A 24,260-nucleotide genomic window follows, 5' to 3' on the forward strand; every position below is an offset into this window, starting at 1 on the left:
AAGGCTTCATCCAACCTGGCCTTGAATATTGCTAGGGATGGAGCACTCACAACCTCCCTGGGCAACCCATTCCAGTGCCTCACCACCCTAACAGGAAAGAATTTCTTCCTTATATCCAATCTAAACTTCCCCTGTTTCAGTTTTAACCCGTTACCCCTTGTCCTGTCACTACAGTCCCTGATGAAGAGTCCCTCCCCTGCATCCCTGTAGCCCCCCTTCAGGTACTGGAAGGCTGCTCTGAGGTCCCCACGCAGCCTTCTCTTCTCCAGGCTGAACAGCCCCAACTTTCTCAGCCTATCTTCATGCAGGAGGTGCTCCAGTCCCCTGATCATCCTCGTGGCCTCCTCTGGACTTGTTCCAGCAGTTCCATGTCCTTTTATGTTGAGGACACCAGAACTGCACACAATGCTCCAGGTGAGGTCTCACAAGAGCAGAGTAAAGGGGCAGGATCACCTCCTTCGCCCTGCTGGTCACGCTCCTTTTGATGCAGCCCAGGATGCGATTGGCTTTCTGGGCTGCGAGCGCACACTGAAGCTGGCTCATGTTCATTTTCTCATCGACCAGCACCCCCAAGTCCTTCTCTGCAGGGCCGCTCTGAATCTCTTCTCTGCCCAACCTGTAGCTGTGCCTGGGATTGCTCCAACCCAGGTGTAGGACCTTGCACTTGTCATGGTTGAACTTCATAAGGTTGGCATCAGCCCACCTCACAAGTGTGTCAGGGTCCCTCTGGATGGCATCCCTTCCCTCCAGCATATCAACCGGACCACACAGCTTGGTGTCATCGGCAAACTTGCTGAGGGCGCACTCAATCCCACTGTCCATGTCAGCGACAAAGATGTTAAACAAGACCGGTCCCAACACCGATCCCTGAGGGACACCACTCGTTACCGGTCTCCAGCCGGACATTGAGCCATTGACCACAACTCTTTTGTGGTATGCGAATACCATCACAATAGGAATAAATCAGGGACACACTGGGGTGGGGGTGCAGTGTGTGAGAAACCGTAGTGTTTGATATTGAGAAAAATCACCGTGTGTGCCTTTCCATCATGACACACTGTGGTTCGGGTTAGAAACTTTCAATTTTAGTGTAAATTTCCTGGCTATTGATTGTTTGGGTTTTTTTTCGGGGAGGCTGTGGGGGGTGGGGGTGTTACCGTTTTTTCTCTCTGAAATCACTTCCCCAGTCTTTTTCCTCATGCAGTTCACCCATTATTTCCTGATGTTCCTTTCCAGGGGGCTCACCAGAATAGGTCTGGTTGTGGCAGACTCTTTGTGTGTCCCAGTGAGACTCTGAGCTAGGGGTGTTTTTAATAACTTCATACAATCAAGAAGGGTGTATAGCAAGTAGAGCCAGCTGTGAGGCTTGCAACCTGTTTGGCTGGGAGCAGCAGCCGTCCCAGCACATGGGCTGCAGAAGCATTTCTTTCCCTGAAGAATAAAATCAGTGTGTGTTGTGTACTGAGAACTGGCAAACTCTTCCCAGCAAGCTGTATGTCTCATGGGCCTGGGTTTTGGCTCTCCAGTAGTTTTCTTTGGGAACAGAATGGATTTTGCTGGGTATCTCTTGTAACTGAGCACTATGAGGAGGAGGTGGTGATTGTGAGCCAGGGGACCGAAGCACAACCCCCCAGAAGGCAAAGGTTTCACTGGTAGGATGGCTTTGGTCCTATCTCCATAGCAGTTGAAAGCTTCCCATGTTGGGATTTCACAGACGCTAGGTTTTAGAGTCCAGTGAGCTGCCAGTCAGTGTTGGATACCTGACTGCAAGAGAATCACACAGAAGAAACCAAGAACAGTGTGCATCAAGGTGAACCCACACCTCTTGGGTTCTCCTGCCAACCCAGCCCCTGGTCTTGATAAGTATCCCACACATGTCTCATCCTCCTGGTGGCACTTACAGTGACTATATACTTCCCTGCCCCTAGACATGGTTGTGTCATCTCTTAGATGCCATGGCCACTGAGTTTGCTCTTCCCAAGCCACTGGTTGGGGATGTGGCATCACGCTGCACCAGTTAGAAGAGTTTTTATCTTGTCTCCTGCCATTTTGGGGGTGCTTTGCTCTGCAATAGCCAACACTTAGAAAAGCACAAGTTCTAACTGGGGGTGACTCAAGACACGGTGTTTGTTAAGCCACAGGCAAATTTACATTATCAGGGATCTCAACTGGCCTTTCTTCCATCATCCTATTTCAAGTCTCACTATGACACAAGGGTTCTGCTTACTGCCACGCGAAGCTATGACCACCATGTCCACATGATCGAAGCATGAGGAAGCAGTTATTGCTCATAAAGCTCAGATAAGGGCTGCTGAAGCTGGTGCTTACTGGGTTCTTGTGGCGAGGGTTGCTGTGGCCCCCAACATGCCAGTGCCAGGAAGCCTAGCAGATAGAGGCTGGGTGTTCTGGTGCACAAATACAGCAAATACGGTGCGGCAGCCTCTGTGAGGCTGCTGAAGAAATGGAGCTGTGAGAGAGGTAAAAAACCATCTGCAGTCACCTTGGCTTGGGTGCAGACCTGTCCCAGGCAGCACTTGGCACAGGCAGACTGCACTCAGCCAGCCTGAAACCAGCGGCTGCTCTTGGCTGAGTGAGGGAAGGGATCCAGAAAGGCTTAAGCTCACATATATGTTGATAACGGAGCAGCAGGGCTGGAAGCCCCAGCGCAGACTGTGACTGCACAGCAAATCTTAATTTCTCTGTCCAGTGCATGTATCTATGTATCAGTCACGATTTTAAAAGTTGACCAATGGAGAATTCACTGCTTCTGTTGGGAGTTTTTTCTTACAGCTGCTTACTGCAATAATCTGTCCAGGCAGTTGCTCACTGTGGGTCTTTTTCCTGTTGGAATTGCTCAAATGTCAGCTCTGTCTCACTCACAATTTTCAGGTCTTTCTCTTCCTAATTAAGGACACTGTATTCTAATCGTGTTCTCTTGTTGTTTGTACTTGCACACTGTGATCAGTATCAGTGTTTGTTTGCTAAGTAGAAGAGCCAAGTTCTGATTAATTTATCTTTTACTCTCCAGTTCATCAACTTGGAAAAAAAAAAAAAAGTATTGAGAGGAAAACCTTCAGTCAAAAGATGAATTCTGCTTTGCCTCATGCATGACGTCCAAACTTGTCTCTCCATCCTGGATGTGGGTGTTACAAGGCTGAGAAACTACTGTCTGCCAAGCACGTCAGCGGTGCCCCAGATCAACATGGTTTTTAATAGTGTTGAGGTTTTTTTTTGTTACTTGTCTTGCGTCCATTGGACGGGTACATAAGGACCGTCTCATCCGAGATTCTGGAAATCTCAGACTATCGCTGCTTCCAGCCAGCCTGCAGCCAAAGCTGTGTGCATTTTGATGCAAGAACAGCCCAACTTGTTTGTCCCGGTACTGCAGCAAGGAGCAGGAGCCTGAGATGGGCAAGTGCTGGGAGAGACAATGGCAGCATTCTCAGAAATTGTCTCGTCTCGAGCTGTCCCTGTGCAAAGCTGCAAAATGCACATTGATCTGTATCATTCCAAGATACGTGTTTGTGAACTGTCACAGTGCTCAGGCAGTGGATTTCTTACGGCACAAATGCCTCCATGGTGTAGGTGTGGGAGAGGACGAGTCTGTCCAGAACCTTGTTGGATGCTTTTACTTGTGACCTGTTAGCCAGAGGCAGGAGTCTGCTACGGTGAAGCTGGTACCAGTGAAAGTGGAGACCTGCCTGCTACATGGGAGGAATGGGGCACCTCAGGAACCAGAGTGATAAAAATGGGAATAAATATAATAGTAGGAGGTTGGGCATGTAAGGGCAGTCACCTTGTGCTCTGAACTGGGGCTCAACGCTTGGAAATAGGAGCAGGTGACCAAGAGTGTGAGACCGTCACATGCTATCAAGCAGCCCTTGGGAGGGACTCTTCGTCAGGGACTGTAGTGACAGGACAAGGGGTAACGGGTTAAAACTTAAACAGGGGAAGTTTAGATTGGATATAAAGAGGAAATTCTTTCCTTTTAGGGTGGTGAGACACTGGAATGGGTTGCCCAGGGAGGTTGTGAGTGCTCCATCCCTGGTGGTGTTCAAGGCCAGGTTGGATGAAGCCTTGGGTGGGATGGTTTAGTGTGAGGTGTCCCTGCCCATGGCAGGGGGGTTGGAACTAGATGATCTTGAGGTCCTTTCCAACCCTAACTATTCTATACTGTGGGTACCCAGCCATGACCTGTGGGTCATCGTGTTTCCAGCCACAGGAGGGAATTGTTAGTTCCACTGCAGGAGGGACAGTGAGTTCTCCAGAGCTGCAGATGGTGCTTTCCCCATGCTGACAAATCCAGGCTGGATTAGGCATGGAGCTACAGGGCTACAGTACAGCCACAGGAAACCTGCAGAGGAATGACACCAGTTTTTCACCATCGTCTGGAGCAACGTAGTAGTCAGTAGACCCAGCCACATGACAAGAAATGCCAGATTTAAACCTCAGACATCCTGTACACAGTGGACAAAGAGGAAGACATGATAGGAAAGTCTTCCTTTTTCTCCTGGGCTGCATAGGAATGAGCCTTGAAAGAATCTCCATCTTGCTTCAGCTCCTTTCCTCTCTCTCACTTGCACTGAGGCGGTTTCTCATGGTAACTAATGACTTACCAAGTATTTCCCGGTGCAGTGACACCTGCTCAGTGCTGACTTGTCCAGAAACACTGTACAGGAGGCAGGGGGGGAGTACTGATGCCACCAGTGCCAGGGAGGCAGCTGGTTTCTGTCATTCCTGCTAGGAGAAGGAAGGCTCCCCTGACCACTGTGATGGTGATTCAGTAGTGTGAGACCCAGCTCAGCGCTGGTGCAGTCCTTAAAGCAGGATGCCTTATGTCACCACGACACACTTCTGCATAGCTCCAGCATCTGAGGGCATTGTATCACCCTTCCTCCTACAGTGGGCAGATGTGCTCCATGCCCACTCTGGGAAGCCAGCCGCTCCTGCAGGATGTGGGTTTCCTCACAGAGCCACCGCATTCCATTTGCACTTGGGTGAGCAGACCAGATAGCCAGAGCACATCACCATGGGAGGTATGGTCCTGAACCTTGGGCATGGTCCAGCCCCAGTTCCAGGTGATGGTTGGACTGAGGGAGCCAGCAATTACACATGGTTAGCTTCTGAAAAGGACTGGATTGCTTCATTTGAGGCATCACCAACAGACACAACCCAGAACTACTCAAGAGCCCTGTGTGACACTACTAGGTTTGCTCCCAAGTAATGTGTCTATAGGGAACATTGTGAAGGTCCAACCATGACTGAGGCCCTGCCCCACCCCAGGCAGCAGTCCTGCCCTCTCAGCTCTCTCTTACCTCCATGTCCAAGAGCAGTGGACAGCATCCAGTGCTTGGAAAGAATTAAAAACTAGCAATGTGCTCAGCTGCTGTCCAGTTGTCTTACCTGCATGAGGATGAGCTTCCGTGTCCTCAGGGCTTGTGAGTGGAGGAGAGGCTTTTAACCCTTTGAGGGCACTTAGGGAGAGGCTTTCACAAGTAGGTCTTGTTCAGTGGCAGGTGCAAGTAGCAGAGGAGCATCCCTCAGTCAACCTGCACAAGCGGTACTTGCACCTACAGCACAAAGCCCTCCTGGCAGAGGACCCACCTTGATCTCCTGTTCTGCTCTGGGCTGTGCAAAGCGCAGACCAGCCAGGGCTCTCTAGCCTTGGCCTCCTGGTCCAAGCCTGTAGCAGCTCTTGGGGTGCCTGGGCTGCAGCTCCAAGCAGGTCCCCATGCCAGGGGCCCAGGGCTACAGGAGGGTGGCTGGCCAGGGCCACCAGGAGCTGCATTCCCTGTGCCCTAAGTCCTTCCTTACGACTCAGTTTTACCTCTTGCAGGGCTATGAGATGCCTACATTGGCCAATGCTAGCAGAGAGGCAGCAATGAGGAGGGCTGGCAACAGACATCCATCCTCCCACCATCTGTGATAACTCTGCCCACCCAGCCCAGGCTGGGCAGGGGTCTGGGGTGGAGTGTGGTCCAAGGGACCGGGAGAACCTGGCCACAGTGGGACTGTGATCTGACAGCAGGTCTGATTGGACTTGATTAAAGCACCAAGTAGAGTCCTGTGAGTTCTTGAAGAGCTGGGCAGCAGGATTACATGGACTTACACAGAGTGAATGCTTTCTGCTCTGAGCCTGGAACCCCTCCTGATAGGAACAGCAGGTTTAGCTGGAGTTCACCACATGGTGCCATGGAAATGTAAAGTGGGAAACCCAGGAAATGTGAAGACTGCAACAGGGAGTGAATCTGGAGATCAGGACTGAGACATGATTCTGCAATTCTGCAGCAGGAATATGGAATTGCTTTATTGCAGTCTTTTTGCATCCCTGTTTCCTGATGATCCTGTAGGAGCTGATCCTGTAACAAGCTCTGTCTGAAGCTTTAAGAGTTGAGGAGCTGAGCAGAAATGTCATTTGAGAAGTAGGGACTGGATAGGCAGCAACACTTGAGGGGAAGGAGTACCCCGTATGGAAACCAGCATAGACAGCAGAGGAGCTACTACCTCAATGAGGGGGAAAATCTGATCCATGTCTGTTTTCTGTGGTAATGTCTTCAGTACGGCCTTTTTGAGAAGAAATATCAATGTTTGTGTCCTCCTCTGGTCTACTGAGGCATATCAAATCTAGCCTTGTGGGCCCAGTGAGAAATCAAATCTCCATGAATTTGTGAAGGATCAGGGGAGTTGTTTTAAACTGAATGCCTAAATTTGGGTGAGCATCCACAAAGATCAGGCCCAGCTCCTGTAACCACTCAGCACTTTAGGAAATGAGACTCTAACCTGGGTGCAGGGCCCTTACCTTCTCCAAGGGTAAGTGTTGCACTTTCCAAAACCCAAGTGTACTGTTGCAAAACTGGGAACTTCTCCAAGTCAAGTTTCCCTTCTTGTTCAGAGAGATGCAAACTTCCAGCTCAAGAATTCCTTCTCGAGCAAAACCCACCATTGCTTGTATCGCAGGTCACTACAGCAGTGCTGCCATCTCGCTGTTCATGGTCTCCACTTGTGCACAAATGCTTCCTTGGGACACAGAGACAAGAAAACCTGTGCAATTCATGGTGTTCAGGGTGGCAAGAATCTGCTTGCTGCATCCAACCCCTACCCGAAGCACAGCCAGCTCCATGGTCAAAGCTCCTGTGGGCTGTATCCAGATCTCAAAGCCTTCCTGTGACCCCGCTCCACTATGTAATGATCTTCAGAGTGACTGTTGTGCCTTACCTCCAGGTGGAAGGAAACCTCTTGAACCTCCAACTCTGAAAACTCTGGGGGTTTTGTTTATGAAAAGTTCAATATGAGTCAACAGTTTGTCGTGGTGGCCAAAAAGGCCAACTGTTTCCTAGGATGCATAAGGCACAGTACAGCTAACTGGTTAAAAGAAGTGACTGTCCCACTATGCTTAACTCTATTTCAATACTGTGTGCATCACAAAGATGGTGAAAGGACTGGAGGACATGACTTAAGCAGCAGGTACTGAATTTGTTCAGCTTACAGGAGACTGAGGTGACTTCATTGCTGTCTACAGCTTCCTCATGAGGGGAAGGAGGTGGAGAGCGTGATGCTGATTTCTCTCTGTGTGCAGTGATAAAGCATGAGGGAATGGCTTGAAGATGTCAGGGGAAGTTCAGATTGGGTATTAGGGAAAAGCAGTCAAGCACTTGAACAAGCTCCTCAGGGAAATGGTCATGGCTTCAAGCCTGCCATGACCACTTCCGAGGTCATGGGGGAAGTGTTCAGGAAGCATTTGGACAACACATACCTGGTTTAACTTTTAGGTTGCCCGATATGGAGTCTAGAGTTGGGACTCAATGATCCTCGCAGGTCCCTTCCCACTGAGAATATTGCATGATTTTATGAACTTGAAACCTCCTGTCTGAATTTTGCCTGCTGCCTCTCATCCTCACTCCCTGCCCCAGTGATGAGCCTGGCATTGTTTTCTCGATAGCTTCACCATAGGTAACAGACTGCTATGGGGTCCTCACAAAGCCATTCCTCCTGCAGGTTGAGCAAGCCCAACTCCCTCTGCTTTTGATCACAGTGGAAATGCTCCAGCCCTGGCCATCTTGGTGGCTCTTCACTGAACTCTTGAGTCTGCTGGTGTATTCCTTGTTCCAGGGAACCCAGCACTGAATGCAGCACTTTGATATGACAGATGTATTGACTAGAGGGCCATAACTACTTCCCTCATTCCACTCTCTTTGGTGCTGTTCACACAGCTCAAGATGCTGTTGCCCACCTCTGCTGTCAGGGCACACTCATGTCTGGTTTGCAGCCCACCAAGGTCCCCGAGGGCCTTTTCCACAGAGCTGCTGCTCAGCAAGGCACCCCCAGAATGTGTGTTCTCAGGGCTTTTTCTTCCCAGGCACAGGACTCGCTATTTGTCCCTGCTGAACTTCATGCGGTTCTTTCTGGCTCATTCCTCCGGTCTGTCCAGGTACCTCTAGATAGCAGCCCTGCTCTTAAGCATATTCACTGTTCCCCTCAACCAGCACACTGTCATCTTTCATATCACTAATGAAGATGTCAAACAGGACAGGTCCCCAGCTCAGATACCTGTGATGCTCTACTTGGCACCAGCCTCAGGGTCACTGTTTCTGCCAACTTGTACTCAGAAAGCAACAGGGAAGTCACCACTGAGCAGCACTTTTGCCTAATGATTGTAACCTTGTACTTCGTGGTCAGCTGTGGCTCTGCACCCACAGCTCCGCTCCTCACACTCCCTATGACCAGCTCCGTCCTCTCACTGTATGGAGCCAGCTCTCCAAAGCTCAGCTAAGCCTTGCCCAGGCTTGTGCATCCAGTCTGCCCCAGAGGCCAATTACTGCACTTTAAACAAGATGCTTTAAATAGAAGGCTGAAGTTTGAGAGAGATATTTCCTTGTTTCCAGTTTGTCTGCTTGGTACCCATTCCCCACAGGCTTCTCTCCACAGAGAAAATGCCATCAGAGCTTCAGTGCCCATTACTAAGAGCCCAGAGCACTTCACTTTCTCCCCTCGCAGGTTTTTGTGAGAGACCTGTAAACAAGGCTTAGAGTGGCCTATTAAAAGTTTGAGGCAGTCACTCAGAAGTAACTTTGAAGCTGTTCACATCTGCTGTAATCAACTGCATCATCATGTCATAAACAGCAGAGTGAGGCATGTGAGAAGAATGTCTTTGGTCTGTGCAGACTCCCGATCTTTGAGATGTTCATACTCTAGGCAAAGAAACACATAAAGTTGTTGACGTACTAAAACGAGAAAAAGGTAAATAATTTAACCTGAATGACAGCAAACTTTATGGAAAACTTCAGTAAATACAAAGCTGAAGTTCCACAGCCATTTGTAATAATGATTGTGCCTTCTTGCCCAAATTCCTTCTCTACTCTGAGGCAGTGTAGCTACATTATAGATGTATACTACAGCTGTGTCAGATAGGTATTGTTTCTGTGAAATACGGGGGGAGCACTTCCTTTGGAAAGCAGAAACTCTGTGTTTCAGCAGCCTTCAGTCTCATATTCAGGTACCATGCTCCTGTGCAAACAGGCAGAAGGCATTTAAACATTAGTAAGAAGAGGACAACAACCAAAATACAAATGTTGACTGTACATGAGATTGTTGCAGCATCAGATATTACACATTTAAGCTAAACCAGCATTTGGATAACTTGCCTTTATTATTTCACAACATAATGTTTGTAAGTCAAATAAAGAAACTGAAAATCTTTACAAAAGAGAAGAAAGAGCCTGTGCTGGGCATTACCAGGATTTATTAAAAGTAATCAGAGGTTTCAACTTGTTCTGTAAAAGCAGATTAGGGACAGGGAAGGGGCAGGAAGAAAAGTGAGAAAGGGTACAAGAAATTGTTTTAAATTAAAGCCATGGGAAGTTACAAAATCAAACGTACAGCACAGGACTGGGAGGCACAAGGAGGTACACAGAACACACGTGAATTGTCATTATGAACTGGTTTCAGCTCGAACAGTTATTTTTCTTCCTAGTACCTGGTACAGTGCTATGACACACTAAAGAAGTGAAACATTTCTTCAGCACTTACAAAGAGGGGAAAAACCCAATAAAAGAAAGACTTCCCCAAGAGGCCTCAAAGCAGAGCTTCTGCTAAAATCCAAAGGCTTCCTTTGATATTAAAAGCATTTTTTGACACTATCTCCTCCATCTAACACCAAATATTTCAGTATTATCAGAATCATGGAATGATCTGGGTTGGAAGGGACCTTAAAGCTCCTCCAGTCCCAACCCCTGCCATGGGCAAGGACACCTTCCACTAGAGCAGCTTGCTCCAAGCCCCTGTGCCTATCCTGGCGTTGAGCACTGCCAGCGACGGGGCAGCCATAGCTCCTCTGGGCACCTGTGCCAGCGCCTCAGCACCCTCGCAGGGAACAACTTCTTCTTATATTAGATCTCCTGACAGACTTCACAGAACATCTTTAGATTTACAAAACAAATGCTCTGTGTAGGGCAATGGCACTGCACAGTTCCGACAACCTCTTCTCAGGGGCAGTCTGGGTGGACCAAAGAAATGTTAATACGGACCCAACAACTGGCAGTCACCTAAGGAATGGTGACGGTCACCCGATAATCACTCTGTGAAAACACTGCACCACTAAGCCAGTGCTGTTTGTACTCGAAATTTTAAAAAGGTTGGTTTCCTGAAATGTAATAATGGCAAATGACTAGGAAAATTAACACATTTCAAACAAGCAGTGTAAGCCGGGAATTGTCATTTAATGGTACCCCAAATGAATAGCCAAAAAAAGAGCAAAATATAAATAAAGAAGAAAGATGAAAATAAAATCGTAAGGGTTACTAATCACATGAAAACCCCACAAAACTGACAGACACTGAGGGAATCAATAAAATATCAATTGACAATAGCATTATGGACAGCAAGATTCCAGAGCTGTATAAACACAAACTCGATCATGAGCAGATCCACCTTTGGATACTGCTGGTGAAAATAAAACAGCAATGCAAAAACGCAGAAATATTCCGCAGATCCTTTTGATCTGTACCTGGAACAAAACAATGACTGCATTTAATCTCGTATAATGGTAATGAAGGAACAAACATGTTGATGCATTTGGTCAAGGAAACTCTACAGAAGCATCTCCTACAATTACACATTTTTCAGTCAAATGCCCAGCATCTCACATAGTTGTCTTAAACTAGCCACAGCAACTTCCCTTTGATCTGTATCACAATGATGCACTAATGAATTTGCGACTCAATCAACAACCTAGTCAAGAGCTGCAGGGAACAGTACCCTCAGTGCTAGTCACACGTAACTTCAGAAGAGGGAATCAAGCTAACAAACTTCTTGTCCCAAACGCAGTACAAAGGTACCTTCAGCAATACAGTGCATTTGAAATTATCTAAAAGAAATACACTTGGTACAACATGGCACCTTAATTAAAAATATCAGCATTGTAACTGCAATCTGGGGCAGTTTAAATGGATTAAAAACTGGTACAGGACCAGAGCTCAAAATGCAGCAAACAGGGAAACATAAATAAGCATCTCAGAACCTTGTTTTGCACCTCAAAACCAAGTCCTCACACACCAGGATATGATAACTATATCAATTATTGCATAACGAAATGACTTTGTCCATATAATTTACAAAGGACATGGAACTCAGTACTTCAACGCCCAGTAAAAGTATAGGCAATGAAGCCTCTTGTAAAGAAATTTCCCGGCAGAAATCCTACAGCCCCTGTGTACCAGCATTCAAATCAGCTTCTCTGGCCTTTTATTATGGATTTGAGAAATCCATAGCTCTAATAGCCACTATCAAGTCCCATCAGAACTGCAGATCTCATCCCCCGGGCAATCTAAAAAGCACAAACAAAAGATCCTTCAGAGTCACTGGAGTATTCCACACGTTTCTGCATCTTCCCCTAGAACTCACGCTGCAGACTTGTCAGCCCAGCCCAAACCAACCCAATGGGATACGCTGCTTTCCTCTTGGGAACGGCTTCTAACTGTGCCCTCCAACAGAAGCTCAAGATCAGAATTATGATACAAGAGAACCTTGTTTTTCAGCTTGGATCCAGGAAAGCAAGGGCAGGAAAGTTAGTATTACCCTGCTTATTGATGCCTTTTTTCATATTCTTTTCCCTCTCTTTTCTCCTTACGGGACTCTGGGAACAGAGCAAATATTAAGAGTCTGAGGACTACCATCAGCAAAACAAACCATATCCTAACTGGAACTAGCAACCCCTTTCACCTACCCTGTTGCCGGACTCACCTGTACCGCTTATGTCTACATAAACACAAGGGATCAGTGAACTCCATGGCTAGATCTCTACATCTAGATGGAGTACTGTTACTTGAGATCTTTTTCCTAAACTGCCCCAGCACCTGGATGCTGCATGAGCAACGTTAACTCCAGATCACACAACATGATGTGCATTAAGTCCTTCTCTCCCCCATGCTCCTTAAAACATGATGCCATGGCTCTACTCCCAGCTCAGCAAACCATACCCCTGGGTAACTCAGGTCAACTCTTGTCTCTTCATCCCTGAACACAGTGGACACGCTCCTCTGCATTGTAATACACCTGCCCTTGGCGCAGACGTGGCTCTTCCTGCTGGTACCAGAGCTGCTCATCGAACTCCGGGAAGAAAAAGGCAATTTCTCTGCTGGCTGATGCTGGTGAATCTGTTGGAAAACAGAGGAGAAGGTGAGTGATGGCAGTGTGACACTACAAACGTGCTACATTCCAAAGGGAAGGGCAAAAGCCACAAGAAAAGCACCAGGCTCAAGTCACACCAGGACAGGGGTGAGCGGAGTCTGCAGAAGTGAGTAAATCATTAACTGTGACTTCCATACTGGAAAGCAAGCAAAACACCAGTGCTCACACCTTCCTGAGCTCCAGCCTTTGCCCAACACTCAGCAAAGAAGGATGGGTCTACCTGAGCCATGAGTGGTATTCCTGGTGTCAGTGAGGCCATAAGCTCCTCGGATGGAGTCTGGGACGCTGTTTCGGGCTCGGAATACTTTGGTGGGTCCCATCAGGGATCTCCAGAGAGGGACAGCATTCTCATGGGCCAAGATGTAAGCCCACATGGGGCCACTGAGAAAAAGACCAGGGAAGAGGAGAGGTAGATAAGGTTGCAAAAGGGCACGGTTTCATTCTTATAGATACAGCAAGTGCAAACAAGGAAGTGCAACTGTCTTCCAGTGCTTTTGGGAGGCGACACAGCCCCACCATGGCACTAGACCTTGAGTCTGTGGCTCAGAGCAAAGCATTTGTGTGAATGCCCTCCTCCTAGGTGATGGCACCCACCACCCTTGGGTATGCCACCCCACTAAGTCCTACTACAGTCACAGCAGGGTTATCTCCTGGCATTTCTCCACCCCTGAGGCCTTCCACCTTGGGTGAGACACGTCCCACGCCAAAGCGGCCTCTCCACCCAAAGGCGGGACAAGGGTTCTCTGTGAAGTGAAGGGAGCTCCCTCCTGGCGCCCCGCAGAGACCGGCTGCGGGCATGGCAGGTACCTGGCCATGAACTCCACCAGCCGCTGGTAGAAGAACCGCCCTGCGGGAGAAAGACGGGCGGGTCAAACCGCGCAGCGCCCCGGCCCCGGACACGCTCGTCCAGCCCCAGCCCCAGCCCCAGCCCCGTGCCGCCTACCCGCGTGCTCCCGGTAGAACCGGCGGCTCTCCTCCCGCCCGCAGCGCAGCTTCTTGGCGCGCACTATGAGGAACCGATTGCTGAGGATGGTTTCGTGCACGGCCTGCGGGCAGAGGCGCAGCGGCTGGGCGGGCGGCGGCCACCGCCGGGGCGCTCCGTACCGCACGGCCTGGGCCGGTGTCTCGGGGGGGAGCGGGAGGGAGCGGGGCTGCGCGGGACCATGCGGGGCGGGCCGAAGAGGACTGGTGCGGGACGATGAGGGGAGGGACGAAGAAGGGCGGTGCGGGATGATGCAGGGAGGGACGAAGCGGGCCGAGAGCGGGCCGAAGAGGACTGGTGCGGGATAGCGAGGGGAAAGACGAAGCGGTGCGGTGTAGGACGAAGCTGCGCGGAGCAGGACGATGCGGGGCGCCCAGCGCTCACCTCCATCACCAACGGGTGGGCCACGGCGTCCGGCTTCAGCAGAGCCAGCGTGAGCTGCAGCGGCCGCCCACAGGGCCCCGCCGCAGCCATGGCCCCCGGCGCGCCTCTGACATCAGCGGAACGTCGCGCCCGGTGATGCGGCGCCTGAGGCCGGTCCCTCGTGTCGCGTAGCAGCGGGGACGCGGAGGCGGGGCCATGGCGGAGGCGCCGGAGCAGGCCCGGGCCGAGGCGGCGGCGGGCGCGGAGGAGACCGTGAAGATCATCTGCCTGGGCGACAGCGCCGTGGGCAAGTCCAAGTGCGTGTGTTCCCCGCGGGTAGGGCAGGGGCGGCTCGGGGCGGTGCCCCGGGCTAACGGCAGCGTCGTACTCTTTCCGCAGGCTGCTGGAGAGGTTCCTGCTCGACAGCTTGTATCCTTGTGCTGCCCCTTGCGGCGGGGGCCTGGGGAGTCGCGGTGCGGCCGGGCGGGGAGCGGTCGCTGCTGCGCCGGGGCCGCCCTCCTCCGTCGGTTCCTTAACGCGGACGCAGCTGCCCCCAGCAGCTCTCCACCTTCGCCCTGACGCTCTACAAGCACCGCGCCCGGGTGGACGGGCGGGCGGTCCTCGTGGGTAAGTGGAGAGCGCCCGGCTGGGTGCTGCACGGGCACGGGCCGGTGCCGGCTGCGTGCAGAGCTGTAACAGCGGCGGTGCTGTGGGCAGAGGCAGCAGCGCGCGGACCCCAGACCACGGCAGTTTCCTGCACTGGGCAATGGGGTGCCATACAGTTGTTTGTAGGCAGCGGAATTGAGGAATGGAGGGATCAGAGGATCACAGAATGGGGGTGATCAGAAGGGGTCTCTGAAGCTCCTGTCCAACCTCTGCTGAAGCAGGGCCACCTGCAGCCAGTTGCCCAGGACCATGTCCAGGTGGCTTTTGAATGTCTCCAAGGACAGAGACTCTACAACCTTCCTGGGCACCCGATACCTGTGCCCAGCCACCTTCACAACGGAAAGTGTTTCCTGATGTTGACAGGCAGCTAAATCCCACTGCAGACTCTGTTATTATATGCATATGGAATAGTTCTTCTCACTTATTTACTATATTGACAGAGTAGAAGAGTCTGAAGGCAGCTTCGTACTGCAGCTAAAGTGATTAACACCCGCCTTGCGAGCCAGAACAAGCCTCCTCTCTGCTCTTCCTTGCTTTGCCAGTGCTTCCCCACCTGCCCCTTCCACCAGCACAGGTGTGTATAAGGCCCCATTCAGAGATGCTTTAGGAAGCCAAAGGAGAAGAAATCCATTCCCTTCTTTTGTGAGTGGTTAATATGCACGGTTTACTTTCTGGACTGGCCTGACAGTGGACAGGACTAGGCTATAAGTGAACACTGGTGGTACATAAGGGAACAGGACTACAACTTCCCTGGGCAGCTAGCTTAGCTTCGTGGTAAAACTGAAATGTCAGTTAGCTCAGTTTCATCATGACACTGCATCCTGAACAGCAGGCACTCACTGAACAGTGACTAACATAGTTAAATCAGGATTCTTGAAGCAATTGCTTTGACAGGTATTCAACTCCTTGAAAAAAAAACCAGAGCTGATCTTACACTTAGAGATCCCCTTGCATGGGGATTAGTGGCATAGGTGAAGAACCTATTAACTGAACAGTGATCTGGCCTGGTAGATGAGGGAAGAGTAGTGAAGATGCATTGCTTTAACCTGTGAGACAGCCTCATAGCACAATGCTGTTCACTGTGTGTTACAGATGGAAGCTCAAGAAAAGCATGATCTTATTCTGTGGTTTGAGTGGATATTCTGTAGTGCTGCATCTGCCACTACGATCATTGCGTTTCCAGAATATTACAGCTTTTGGAAAGGGACTGTAAGAGGACATCTTGCACATCTCCACACAGGAGAAAGTCTTTACTTAATGATGCTTTTCATTGATAAGTATCTATCATAGGGTCACCCCATAAGGTCATATATATATATATCAGGTCATATCTATATAGAGAGAGATATATATTTATAAAACACATATTCAAAGACTTCCAGTGACAAAGTCTGCTTAGGCCATCTAATCCAACCTATTAGGGTTCTTACTGCTAGAAAGTCTTTCTTGATACTTAATGCAAATTTTCCTTGTTCAAGGTGAACCAGTTATTTCCTGTGTTTCCTGGACACTGAACAATTTTTCCCCCCTTCCTGTTTGTACCAACTTTCTACGTGTTTGAGCACTGCACCTTTCCCCTTTGCTGGTGAATGAAAAACTGGACACAGGCCATCAATGTGCACTTGCAGCCCAGAAAGCAAATTGACTCGGGCTGCATGAGAAGAGTATGACCAGCAGGTTGAAGGAGGCAATTCTGCTCTGCTCTGCTAGAGACCCCACCAGGAGTCCTGCATCCACCTCTGGGATCCCCAGTACAAGATAAACATGGATCTATTAGAACAGGTTCACAAAAACTATCACAGGGAGGGAGCACCTCTACTATGGAGAGAAGCTGAGAGATTGGGGTTGTTCAGCCTGGAGAAGAGAAGGCTCCAGGGAGGCCTTATTGTGGCCTTTCAATATATAAAGGGGGTTTATAAGAAAGATGAAGAAAGCCTTTTTATAGGGGCCTGTAGGGAGAGAACAAGGCACAACAGTTTTAAACTGAAAGAGGGCAGGTGTAAATTGGATATGAGGAAGAAATGTTTCATGCTGAGGGTGGTTACACTGTGGAACCACTGGCACAGGGTGCCCAGAGAAGCTGTGGCTGCCCCATCCCTGGCAGTGTTCAAGGCCAGGTTGGACACAGGGGCTTGGAGTAACCTGCTCTAGTGGAAGATGTCCCTGCCCGTGACAGGGGATTGGAACTGGAGGAGCTGTATCATCCCTTCCAACCCAAACCAGTCTGGGATTCTGTGATTCTATGACCTTGTCTCCCTCCTTCTTCTGAGCGTGGTGTCTGCACAGCTCGTTCTCTTGCAGTTCCTCACTCTCCTCTGCAGCATTTTTGACTCCTTCTTAAATATGTTATCACCAGCATTGCTGACTGGGAGTGATTTGGCCAGAGGGGATCTGTCTGTCTTGGAGCTGACTGAAACTGGCTCAGCCTGAAATGGGGTGAGCTTCCAGTGTCTTCCCACAGAAGCCATCCCTGCAGCCCCTGCCCCTTACACAAACCTTGCCATTTACACCTAATAAAAGGTTTCAGAGAAAAGCCATGAGAACAGTTGAAAGATAGTAAAAAGGGGCCTAATGATGAGGGACTCTGGCTTCTCAGGGGGAAGGTAAAATATTAGAGAACAGGAACTTTCTACAAAAGGAGGTTTCAGCATAACAAGAAATATTTAACAGACTATTTGATGTTAGGTTAACTCATATAAAAGATGACGTGGGGAGCTTTTTTAACCATTAAGTGAAATACAGTTAGGACAACTTGCAGAAGTCATGGACTTATTTTTAACATGGATTTAGTACTTTATGAAGTAACTTGGTCTAGTTTAAGTAATTCATGTGGCTAATGTTATGCTAGTGTTCACAGTGTCTTCTGCACCTTTTATGAACATAAGGCTGATCATCCAAGCTACTTTGCAGAGAAGACCTCTCATGAAATGTGATTTGTAAAGGCAGATAATTTGATCTGAAGACTCAAACTGTGCAGAATTACCACTTCCCTTGCTAGTTTAATTTTTACTCTGCTGAGCTGTTCTTAGAGGCCATTGCCAAATTCCGCATGGTAGAGTTAGGACTGCATTAAAATGTGCTGTATTCATATTTATGAATCTTACTTTTCCCAAGGATTTTAAGGTTGATAAATCCCTGTGTTCTGGAGTGACATGGGGTATGACAGACAAATCTGGAGGATTTGGTAATAAAAGCAGCAGTGCTTTTCAATAAGGCATGGCAAGTTCTCTCAGGACAGCTGCCACATTGCCTGGGAAGTTAATTTAGGGACATTCAGTAGGTCATGATCACTGGCACCTCTTTTGACCTTCTAAGTGAGGATTCTGAAATGGTACATTAAAAGGATTGGGGTGGGGAGGAGCCCTACCTGAGACACGCAGACAGAAAAGGGCATTAGAATGTTGCTGACTGTTCAGGTATGCTTCATGATACCCAGTCTAAGAGGTGCTTAGTGAATTGGGACCTGCCTGTCTCTTCCCTTGGGACCCTGAACTGGGCCCTTAGTAATTTTAGAATGAGTTGTGCCCCTGGGAAAAGCAGAGTTGGACTGTCCGTGAAAGGAGAGAGAATATTGCCTAGGGCAGGCACCTGGCTGTGTACCAAGGTGTCAGAAATCAAGCCAATTACAAGAGGTTCAGGTTTTGTTTCCTGTTGTCATCTCTAGTGACAAAGCACTATGCATTGTTACCACTTGGCACTTTTGACTAACTTTGTCTTTCTGTTCTTTACAAGTCATATCTGCTGATGACTTCTCTTTTGCTGATATGTTTATAGCCATGTTCAGTCTCAGCACAACTCATAGTTAAGTGTAGCTAAGAAAAAGTTCTAGTTCTGCATAATCTCTTAGCCCTGGAATGTCTCAGATTAGTGAGGTGAAACCACCATCTGTGACACCGAGTAGATGGACTGGGCTTTGTCTCCTGGGTTTAAGTTCTAAGGAAAACAGAACTTGAAAAGATGTGTCATTCTAAGTTTGTTTTTTGTGTCTTACAGACTTCTGGGACACAGCTGGACAGGAGAGGTTCCAGAGCATGCATGCATCCTATTACCATAACGCTCATGCTTGTGTCATGGTAAGGGCAGTGTCTCAGCTGTGATTTGATGGAATTTTGACTAATGCAGTCCTAGCTGACACGTGGCCTGTGTGTTACTTCTTGTGACAATGTTGCTTTAGATTTGTCTCTTCCAGTGGTTTAGAAAACTTTCCTGTATTGTTCTTTCTTCTCTCACCAGATAAAAGTAGCGTACTTGGGTATGTTTAGCTCTATTCTGTCTTTCCTCATAGCACTCTTACTATATTCCCTGGCTTTACTGTCTTCTAAATTTCCTTACTTTTGTAAGCATTCCTTTCTTGTTCTGTTATCTGACTATTGGATTATGTAGTACAAAACTGTTCTGACATGTTCTGCAGGAGTGCTACATAAGACGTTCTTCTCTGGTCTTCTGCCCTTTCTGTTTTCCTATAATTTGGTCTTCCCATTTATTAGCTCAAATAAGTCTTTTTTCCTGACTTCTAACCCTCTGAGGTCTCTTGCTTTGTACTGTTACTCAACCTTTCGATTCTTTCTTACCACTTGTGAGCATTAGTCAACTTCATTGGTATTTTAATTGTTAAAATGGAGAAGTCTTATGTCTGACCCTACTTAGCAGAGCAGAGCAAGCATATTTCCTATGCTTGTTCACTTGCCATGGGTGATGTAGTGTTTGTCATAGTACAAAATAAGACTGTAAAGGAAAATGAGGGACTGTTCTCTGCCTCATGCAAAGAAGTGGGCTGGCTGCATGTTTCAAGGCTTTCTGGATACTCTCCTTTGTCTTTCACACTTTCTAACAAACACCAGTTTCCTTTATTGATGTCCTCCTCGGAGAATTCTGGATTCTGTATTTGGTGGTTGATCAGGAGCTCTCCTGCTATGGCCCATCATAGCTGGTTCTTTCTTGGAAGGTGTTTGATGTGCAACGGAAAGTCACTTACAAGAACTTGAACAGCTGGTATAAGGAGCTGAGGGAATTCCGTCCAGAGATTCCGTGCATTGTGGTGGCCAACAAAATTGATGGTGAGTAGGTCTTCTTCTTTCAGCCTCTCAGGATTGTGATGTGATTCTCTTCATACCTGGCTGAGAATGTCGTTCATCTGTTAGGTCCATATGAGTTCTTGAGTGCTAGTCCCTCAGGGCTGTATTTTACCAGTGAATAGCTGCGCCCTCTTCTGACCTTGATGCTATCTTACAGGCTCGTCCTTGTTTCACTAGCACTTGAAAATACAATTTGGTACATTTAAAGTTTATTCAAGTGATGTCCTTCCAATTCTGTCCTTACCACACTGCCCATTGCATCCAGCAAGAAACCAAAAGCTGGTTGGAGCAGTACTTATTAAAAAATGGCAGGATGTCTTGCTGGAAGAGGAGCATAACCTATTACGTGGCTTCCCCTGGCACAGTCAGTAACTGCCCTTGTGTTGCTAATTCAGGCTGCAGGTTTCTGTGGAACTCCTCTGTGCTGAAGTGTCTATAATATACCTGATAGCAAAATTGTTCGCCTTCCTCTGCCAGTGATTGGATGCCTCCCTCTTCTTAGGAATGCCAGCTAGGCATTCCACACATTAGTGCTGTCACTTGGGTTGTGACTTGTCTTCCTCCATCCTGTGAGAGTGCATAATGCCATCAGCTTTCTCCTCAGCATCAACAAGAGAACACATACCCTTATGACCAGAGTCTCCTGCTGTTCTCTGTCAAGTACAGTGTCAGACATGGGCTTCCTTGCTGACATTCATGGTAGAAATCATCACAGCTATGAATAGTTGTGTCCACCTGAATAAGGTGTCCGGGCTTCCACTGCAGTCTACAGCAGTTCATTTGGTTCAGTGGTGTGGCTTAGGGCATGATTGAGCTTACCTAATGAAGGCCTTTCCTATAGGATGCGTCAAGCCAGCCTTGAATCCATTGGTTGCATGGACTGTAGAGGAAGTCCGAGGCGAATGGACTTGGTGTTGACAGGCATATTGTAGGCAGAACCTCTGTGTAGATGAATCCTGATCATGGTGTTCTATGTGAGAGTGCACACTATTCCAGAGGAGTCCTTTGCCTTGCCTTCCTTTGCTGTATTCCACCTGGACTAGGAAATTATCAGCTCACAGCTCTTAACACAGGCCCAGTATGCAGAACAGTTGATCTAGCTTCCTGCAGAGAGGCCAGGAGCGGCTGCCAAGGCAGTGCTCACAGGCAGCACTTGGAGTCTGAACTAGTTCAGCTGCAGCTGTATGAGACAAAGCAGATCATCCCCCTGTGCAGCATACAGGCTGGCTATCAATCGCAACTGAGCTGCTCCTGCTCTGCCAGCATGGCTGCTAAATATCCAGTAGAGTTGTTCCAAACCTGAAATAAAGCCTCTGGCCTACTGAGGTTGGGGCAGCTGGACCTAACTGCCTGTTAAGTAAAAATATGTAACAGTTGGGTCATTTATATACTGTGAGCATGCCCTGGACACACAGGAGTATAGGTGCATGCCATAAAGGAAGGGCGGAGTTCTGGCTAATAGGCCAAACTGAAGGGAGAGGCATTACTTGTAATGGTGATGATGTCCAGGTCATATGGACATGGCCAAAATCACAGGGATGTGCCTGGGAAACATTCATAGTTGCTGCAGGGCAAGTGAACGGGTATTTTCTAAACTGTTATTCATTTATAGCACATCAGAATCCATCTATAATTTAGTCAAGCACCATGGATAAACCAACAAGAACTCTTTCTTTTAGTGTCCCTTGTCAATGGTTTGCTGATACTGTTGCTTTTAAAGCCCTGCAGCTGTTGGGGAGGACTCTCCTAGCCTTGTACTACACTGAGGGGGCCTTGACTGCTCAGCTGGGCTCTGGTCTCATCTGTTCCACCACTCCTGCACATGTTGGCATTCTGCCTGCAGTGATGTCTTACTGACCATTTCTCCTTCTTTTGTCCCCAGCGGATATGAAGGTGACCCAGAAAAGCTTCAACTTTGCCCGGAAGTTCAGTTTGCCCTTTTACTTTGTGTCTGCTGCAGATGGCACCAATGTAGTGAAGGTAGGACACAGATATTTGACTCAGCATGCATGAGACCTCTATATGGTCCAAGGACATGGAGACTGCTGTAGGCACAGAGAGCAGAAAATGGGCTGGTATATGTTTGCCTACTTGTGAGGTCTGGTAGCTATAGGTATTTGCAGAGTTTTGTTTTTGTTTTTCTTGAGGTGTGGGAACAGTTTCTGTATGTTACAGAAACCCAGTGCCTCTTCTCTTTGAGTGACAAGTATTCTCCTCCTCATCAGCTCTTCAATGATGCCATCAAACTGGCAGTTGCTTACAAACAGAATTCAGGAGATTTCATGGACGAGGTCATGCGAGAACTGGAGGTAAGAAAGGCTCTGCTTACTGCTCTCCTCCTAAGAGCAGCTCTAGGCCAAAACCTTGTAGGCATGGGAAGATTTGCCTTATAGTAGTGACACTGTGGGGTTTGTGTGCTGCTCGTGTCTAGGTTGGAAGGGGTGAGGTGGTGATCCTCTGAAGAACCTGCACTGCCCTAGACCAAATTTGAAAGAATCACAGCACAGTATAGCTGTTGCTGTCGTGCTTCTCAGCAGTTCCTTGTCCTGCTCCTTTCCAGAGCTTTGACCTGCAGAAAAGCGAGAATTTGTTGGATCAAGAGGAGAGCTGCCCTGAAGAGAATCCCCCATCTGCCTAAGCCCTGGACTCTGAGTCTGAGTTTCCCTTTGCTCTAGATTTCTGGGGCTAGTTAAAGCTGGCCTTCACAGAGGAAAGTGGTTTTTCTCTTGCCCTGAGAGCTCAGCTGGACTTCTCCCACTCTTGTGGGAGATTCTCTAGCCATGACCTTTCTTGATGTGGCCTGAGCTGCTGCGTATCATGGTCAAGGAGAGGGTGAAAATATCCACAAGGTTGCTGGTTACGGCTTGCTTCTTCAAGGCAAAGCTTGCCTGGAGAGTTCAGCCACTCTGGGACCTACAGGGAAGGGACCTGTCTGGAAGCCTTAATGGTACCTACTGGAGAAAACAAACACTAAAAACAATTTTTTTTTTTTTAATATATATAAAACTTTGAGCCTACATCCTTCCTGCACTTCTGTTCTAAAGCAGTAGTCCAGTTACTATACAGTATTAAGTCCAACTGCCAGCCCTCCCCATTGCTTTTCCCAGCCAGCACTGCCTCGGTCCATTTGTGTGAGTTCTGGTGTAATTTCTTTGGGTTTCCTCCCCCATTCTGTTATGGAGCAGCCAGATCCAGTAGATTTCCAGCACACCTTCTCCTTTCAGGTCTGCTAGAGCTGAATCGGGTGGAATCACACCCAGGAGGCTTGTCCTATCCCAGCCTGATGGATGTGGCTGCTGCTGTTCCCACACATGTGTTCAGGAGACTTGTGCTTCATAAGTCTAGTTTCAAGTTCACCAGTGTATTGTACACACCTACAGGGATCCCACCAGTAGCTGGCCTAAGACATGTTGTGTTTCCAACTGCTGATTGTTTTGTTTGTTTGACTGGGCCTTGCACCTAATCACCACAGTCTGTCCAACCTTCTTTTTGAGAGTGACTCCAGATGCTGTTCTGTGTGACACCAGTCTGTACCTGGCTGCAGCAGCGGCAGAAGGAACATAGGCCATAGGGACCCAGCAGCTGGAATCACCAGCCAGTTGCTGGTGGGAGTGCTCTGGGGGTGTGTGCAGTTCACTAGTGAACTTGAAGCTGGACAAGCTCGCAAGCAAGAGGAGACATAGATCTGGAAAGACCCAAGGTCTGTGCCAGCTGCTGGGTAAGTAGCTTGACATCCAGCTACAGACATTAACTGAATTCCTATGCTCATATTTAAGGAGCCTATGAGCATGCTGTGCTTGTGAATCTAGGGAGTGATCTGTGTGTATGTTCCAGTCCTGATCAGCTGGAGAGGAAGATGAGTACTGGGTCCTGCTTTTTATGTTAAGTGGGTTCTGGGAAAGGTCCTACTCTATGCTATTTTGGCTTGCCATTCATGACTTTGAAGCATGTGTGCATGTTCTTGAGTGTGATCTGGCTCTTTAGAAGCCCAACTAAGCAACTCACATCATTGGGTTGAGACAGGAGAAACCTCCTGAGAATGAGAGTGCTCCCAATTCAGCTCCAGCTCTTCTGCAAGGAGGAATTCCCTGGGAGCGCAAACGCAGCGTGCACAAAAGCTGTGTGCGCACCCTGTGTTCGCACACAGGGTGCATAGAGACACATGGGATACAAAGAGATGGTGCAGTGCACAACCAGAGTGTGTACACCGGGACTCTAAAACACCTGTCTTGAACACAAGGGCAATGCAGCATGTTCACATACACAAAGAATGCCTGTGTGTGCAAAACTGGCTGGCACACACAGAGAACACATACACAGGCAGTGCATGCACACTCTACAGGACACATACATGCAGAATGCACCCACCCCTACACCCTGCGCACAATGTGCACCCATCCATCTGCCCACATGCATGCTCACAGGATACCCCAGTGCTGTATGCCATGTAGAATGCACCTCCTATAGATGCACATGCAAACTCACATGCG

The 24,260-nt window shown here is 48.5% G+C and overlaps 2 protein-coding genes across 5 annotated transcripts; one reads left to right on the forward strand and one right to left on the reverse strand.

Moving 5' to 3' along the window:
* Positions 1–10,909: 10,909 nt before the first annotated feature.
* NME6 (NME/NM23 nucleoside diphosphate kinase 6) lies at positions 10,910–14,178 on the reverse strand. Of its 2 annotated transcripts, none has more exons than XM_065691117.1 (6): positions 14,051–14,178; positions 13,628–13,730; positions 13,492–13,531; positions 12,905–13,065; positions 12,474–12,650; positions 10,910–11,821 (listed from the first exon to the last, which is right to left on the reverse strand). In XM_065691117.1, exons 1-5 carry the CDS (start codon positions 14,138–14,140, stop codon positions 12,505–12,507), a joined length of 540 nt encoding a protein of 179 aa, XP_065547189.1. In that variant the 5' UTR covers positions 14,141–14,178; the 3' UTR covers positions 10,910–11,821; positions 12,474–12,504. The 2 variants fall into 2 exon arrangements, with proteins under 2 accessions (XP_065547189.1, XP_065546423.1); XM_065690351.1 differs by having other exon boundaries at positions 10,916–11,002; positions 14,051–14,177.
* A 12-nt stretch (positions 14,179–14,190) lies between these two features.
* Positions 14,191–23,192, forward strand: LOC136018243 (rab-like protein 2A). 3 transcript variants are annotated; one of them, XM_065688429.1, is made up of 8 exons: positions 14,191–14,346; positions 14,429–14,458; positions 14,577–14,656; positions 18,689–18,768; positions 19,641–19,752; positions 21,653–21,750; positions 21,996–22,079; positions 22,202–22,320. In XM_065688429.1, exons 1-8 carry the CDS (start codon positions 14,246–14,248, stop codon positions 22,229–22,231), a joined length of 615 nt encoding a protein of 204 aa, XP_065544501.1. In that variant the 5' UTR covers positions 14,191–14,245; the 3' UTR covers positions 22,232–22,320. The 3 variants fall into 3 exon arrangements, with proteins under 3 accessions (XP_065544501.1, XP_065545246.1, XP_065543735.1); XM_065689174.1 differs by lacking the exon at positions 22,202–22,320 and adding an exon at positions 22,995–23,192 and having other exon boundaries at positions 14,192–14,346; XM_065687663.1 differs by lacking the exon at positions 22,202–22,320 and adding an exon at positions 22,331–22,789 and having other exon boundaries at positions 14,198–14,346.
* Positions 23,193–24,260: the final 1,068 nt, after the last annotated feature.

This window comes from Lathamus discolor, chromosome 1 (assembly GCF_037157495.1).
Source record: "Lathamus discolor isolate bLatDis1 chromosome 1, bLatDis1.hap1, whole genome shotgun sequence".
In the NCBI taxonomy this organism is placed as follows: Eukaryota; Metazoa; Chordata; class Aves; order Psittaciformes; family Psittacidae; genus Lathamus; species Lathamus discolor.

Excerpts from the sequence above, each read along its gene's own strand:
- NME6 (XM_065691117.1), bottom strand. The coding sequence starts at position 14,140 with ATGGCTGCGGCGGGGCCCTGTGGGCGGCCGCTGCAGCTCACGCTGGCT. Across the intron at positions 13,731-14,050 it reads CCCACCCGTTGGTGATGGAG|GCCGTGCACGAAACCATCCT; the intron begins GTGAGCGCTGGG and ends CTCTGCCCGCAG. Across the intron at positions 13,066-13,491 it reads CTGGTGGAGTTCATGGCCAG|TGGCCCCATGTGGGCTTACA; the intron begins GTACCTGCCATG and ends TCTTTTTCTCAG.
- LOC136018243 (XM_065687663.1), top strand. The coding sequence starts at position 14,246 with ATGGCGGAGGCGCCGGAGCAGGCCCGGGCCGAGGCGGCGGCGGGCGCG. Across the intron at positions 14,459-14,576 it reads AGGTTCCTGCTCGACAGCTT|CTGCCCCCAGCAGCTCTCCA; the intron begins GTATCCTTGTGC and ends ACGCGGACGCAG. Across the intron at positions 18,769-19,640 it reads ACGCTCATGCTTGTGTCATG|GTGTTTGATGTGCAACGGAA; the intron begins GTAAGGGCAGTG and ends CTTTCTTGGAAG.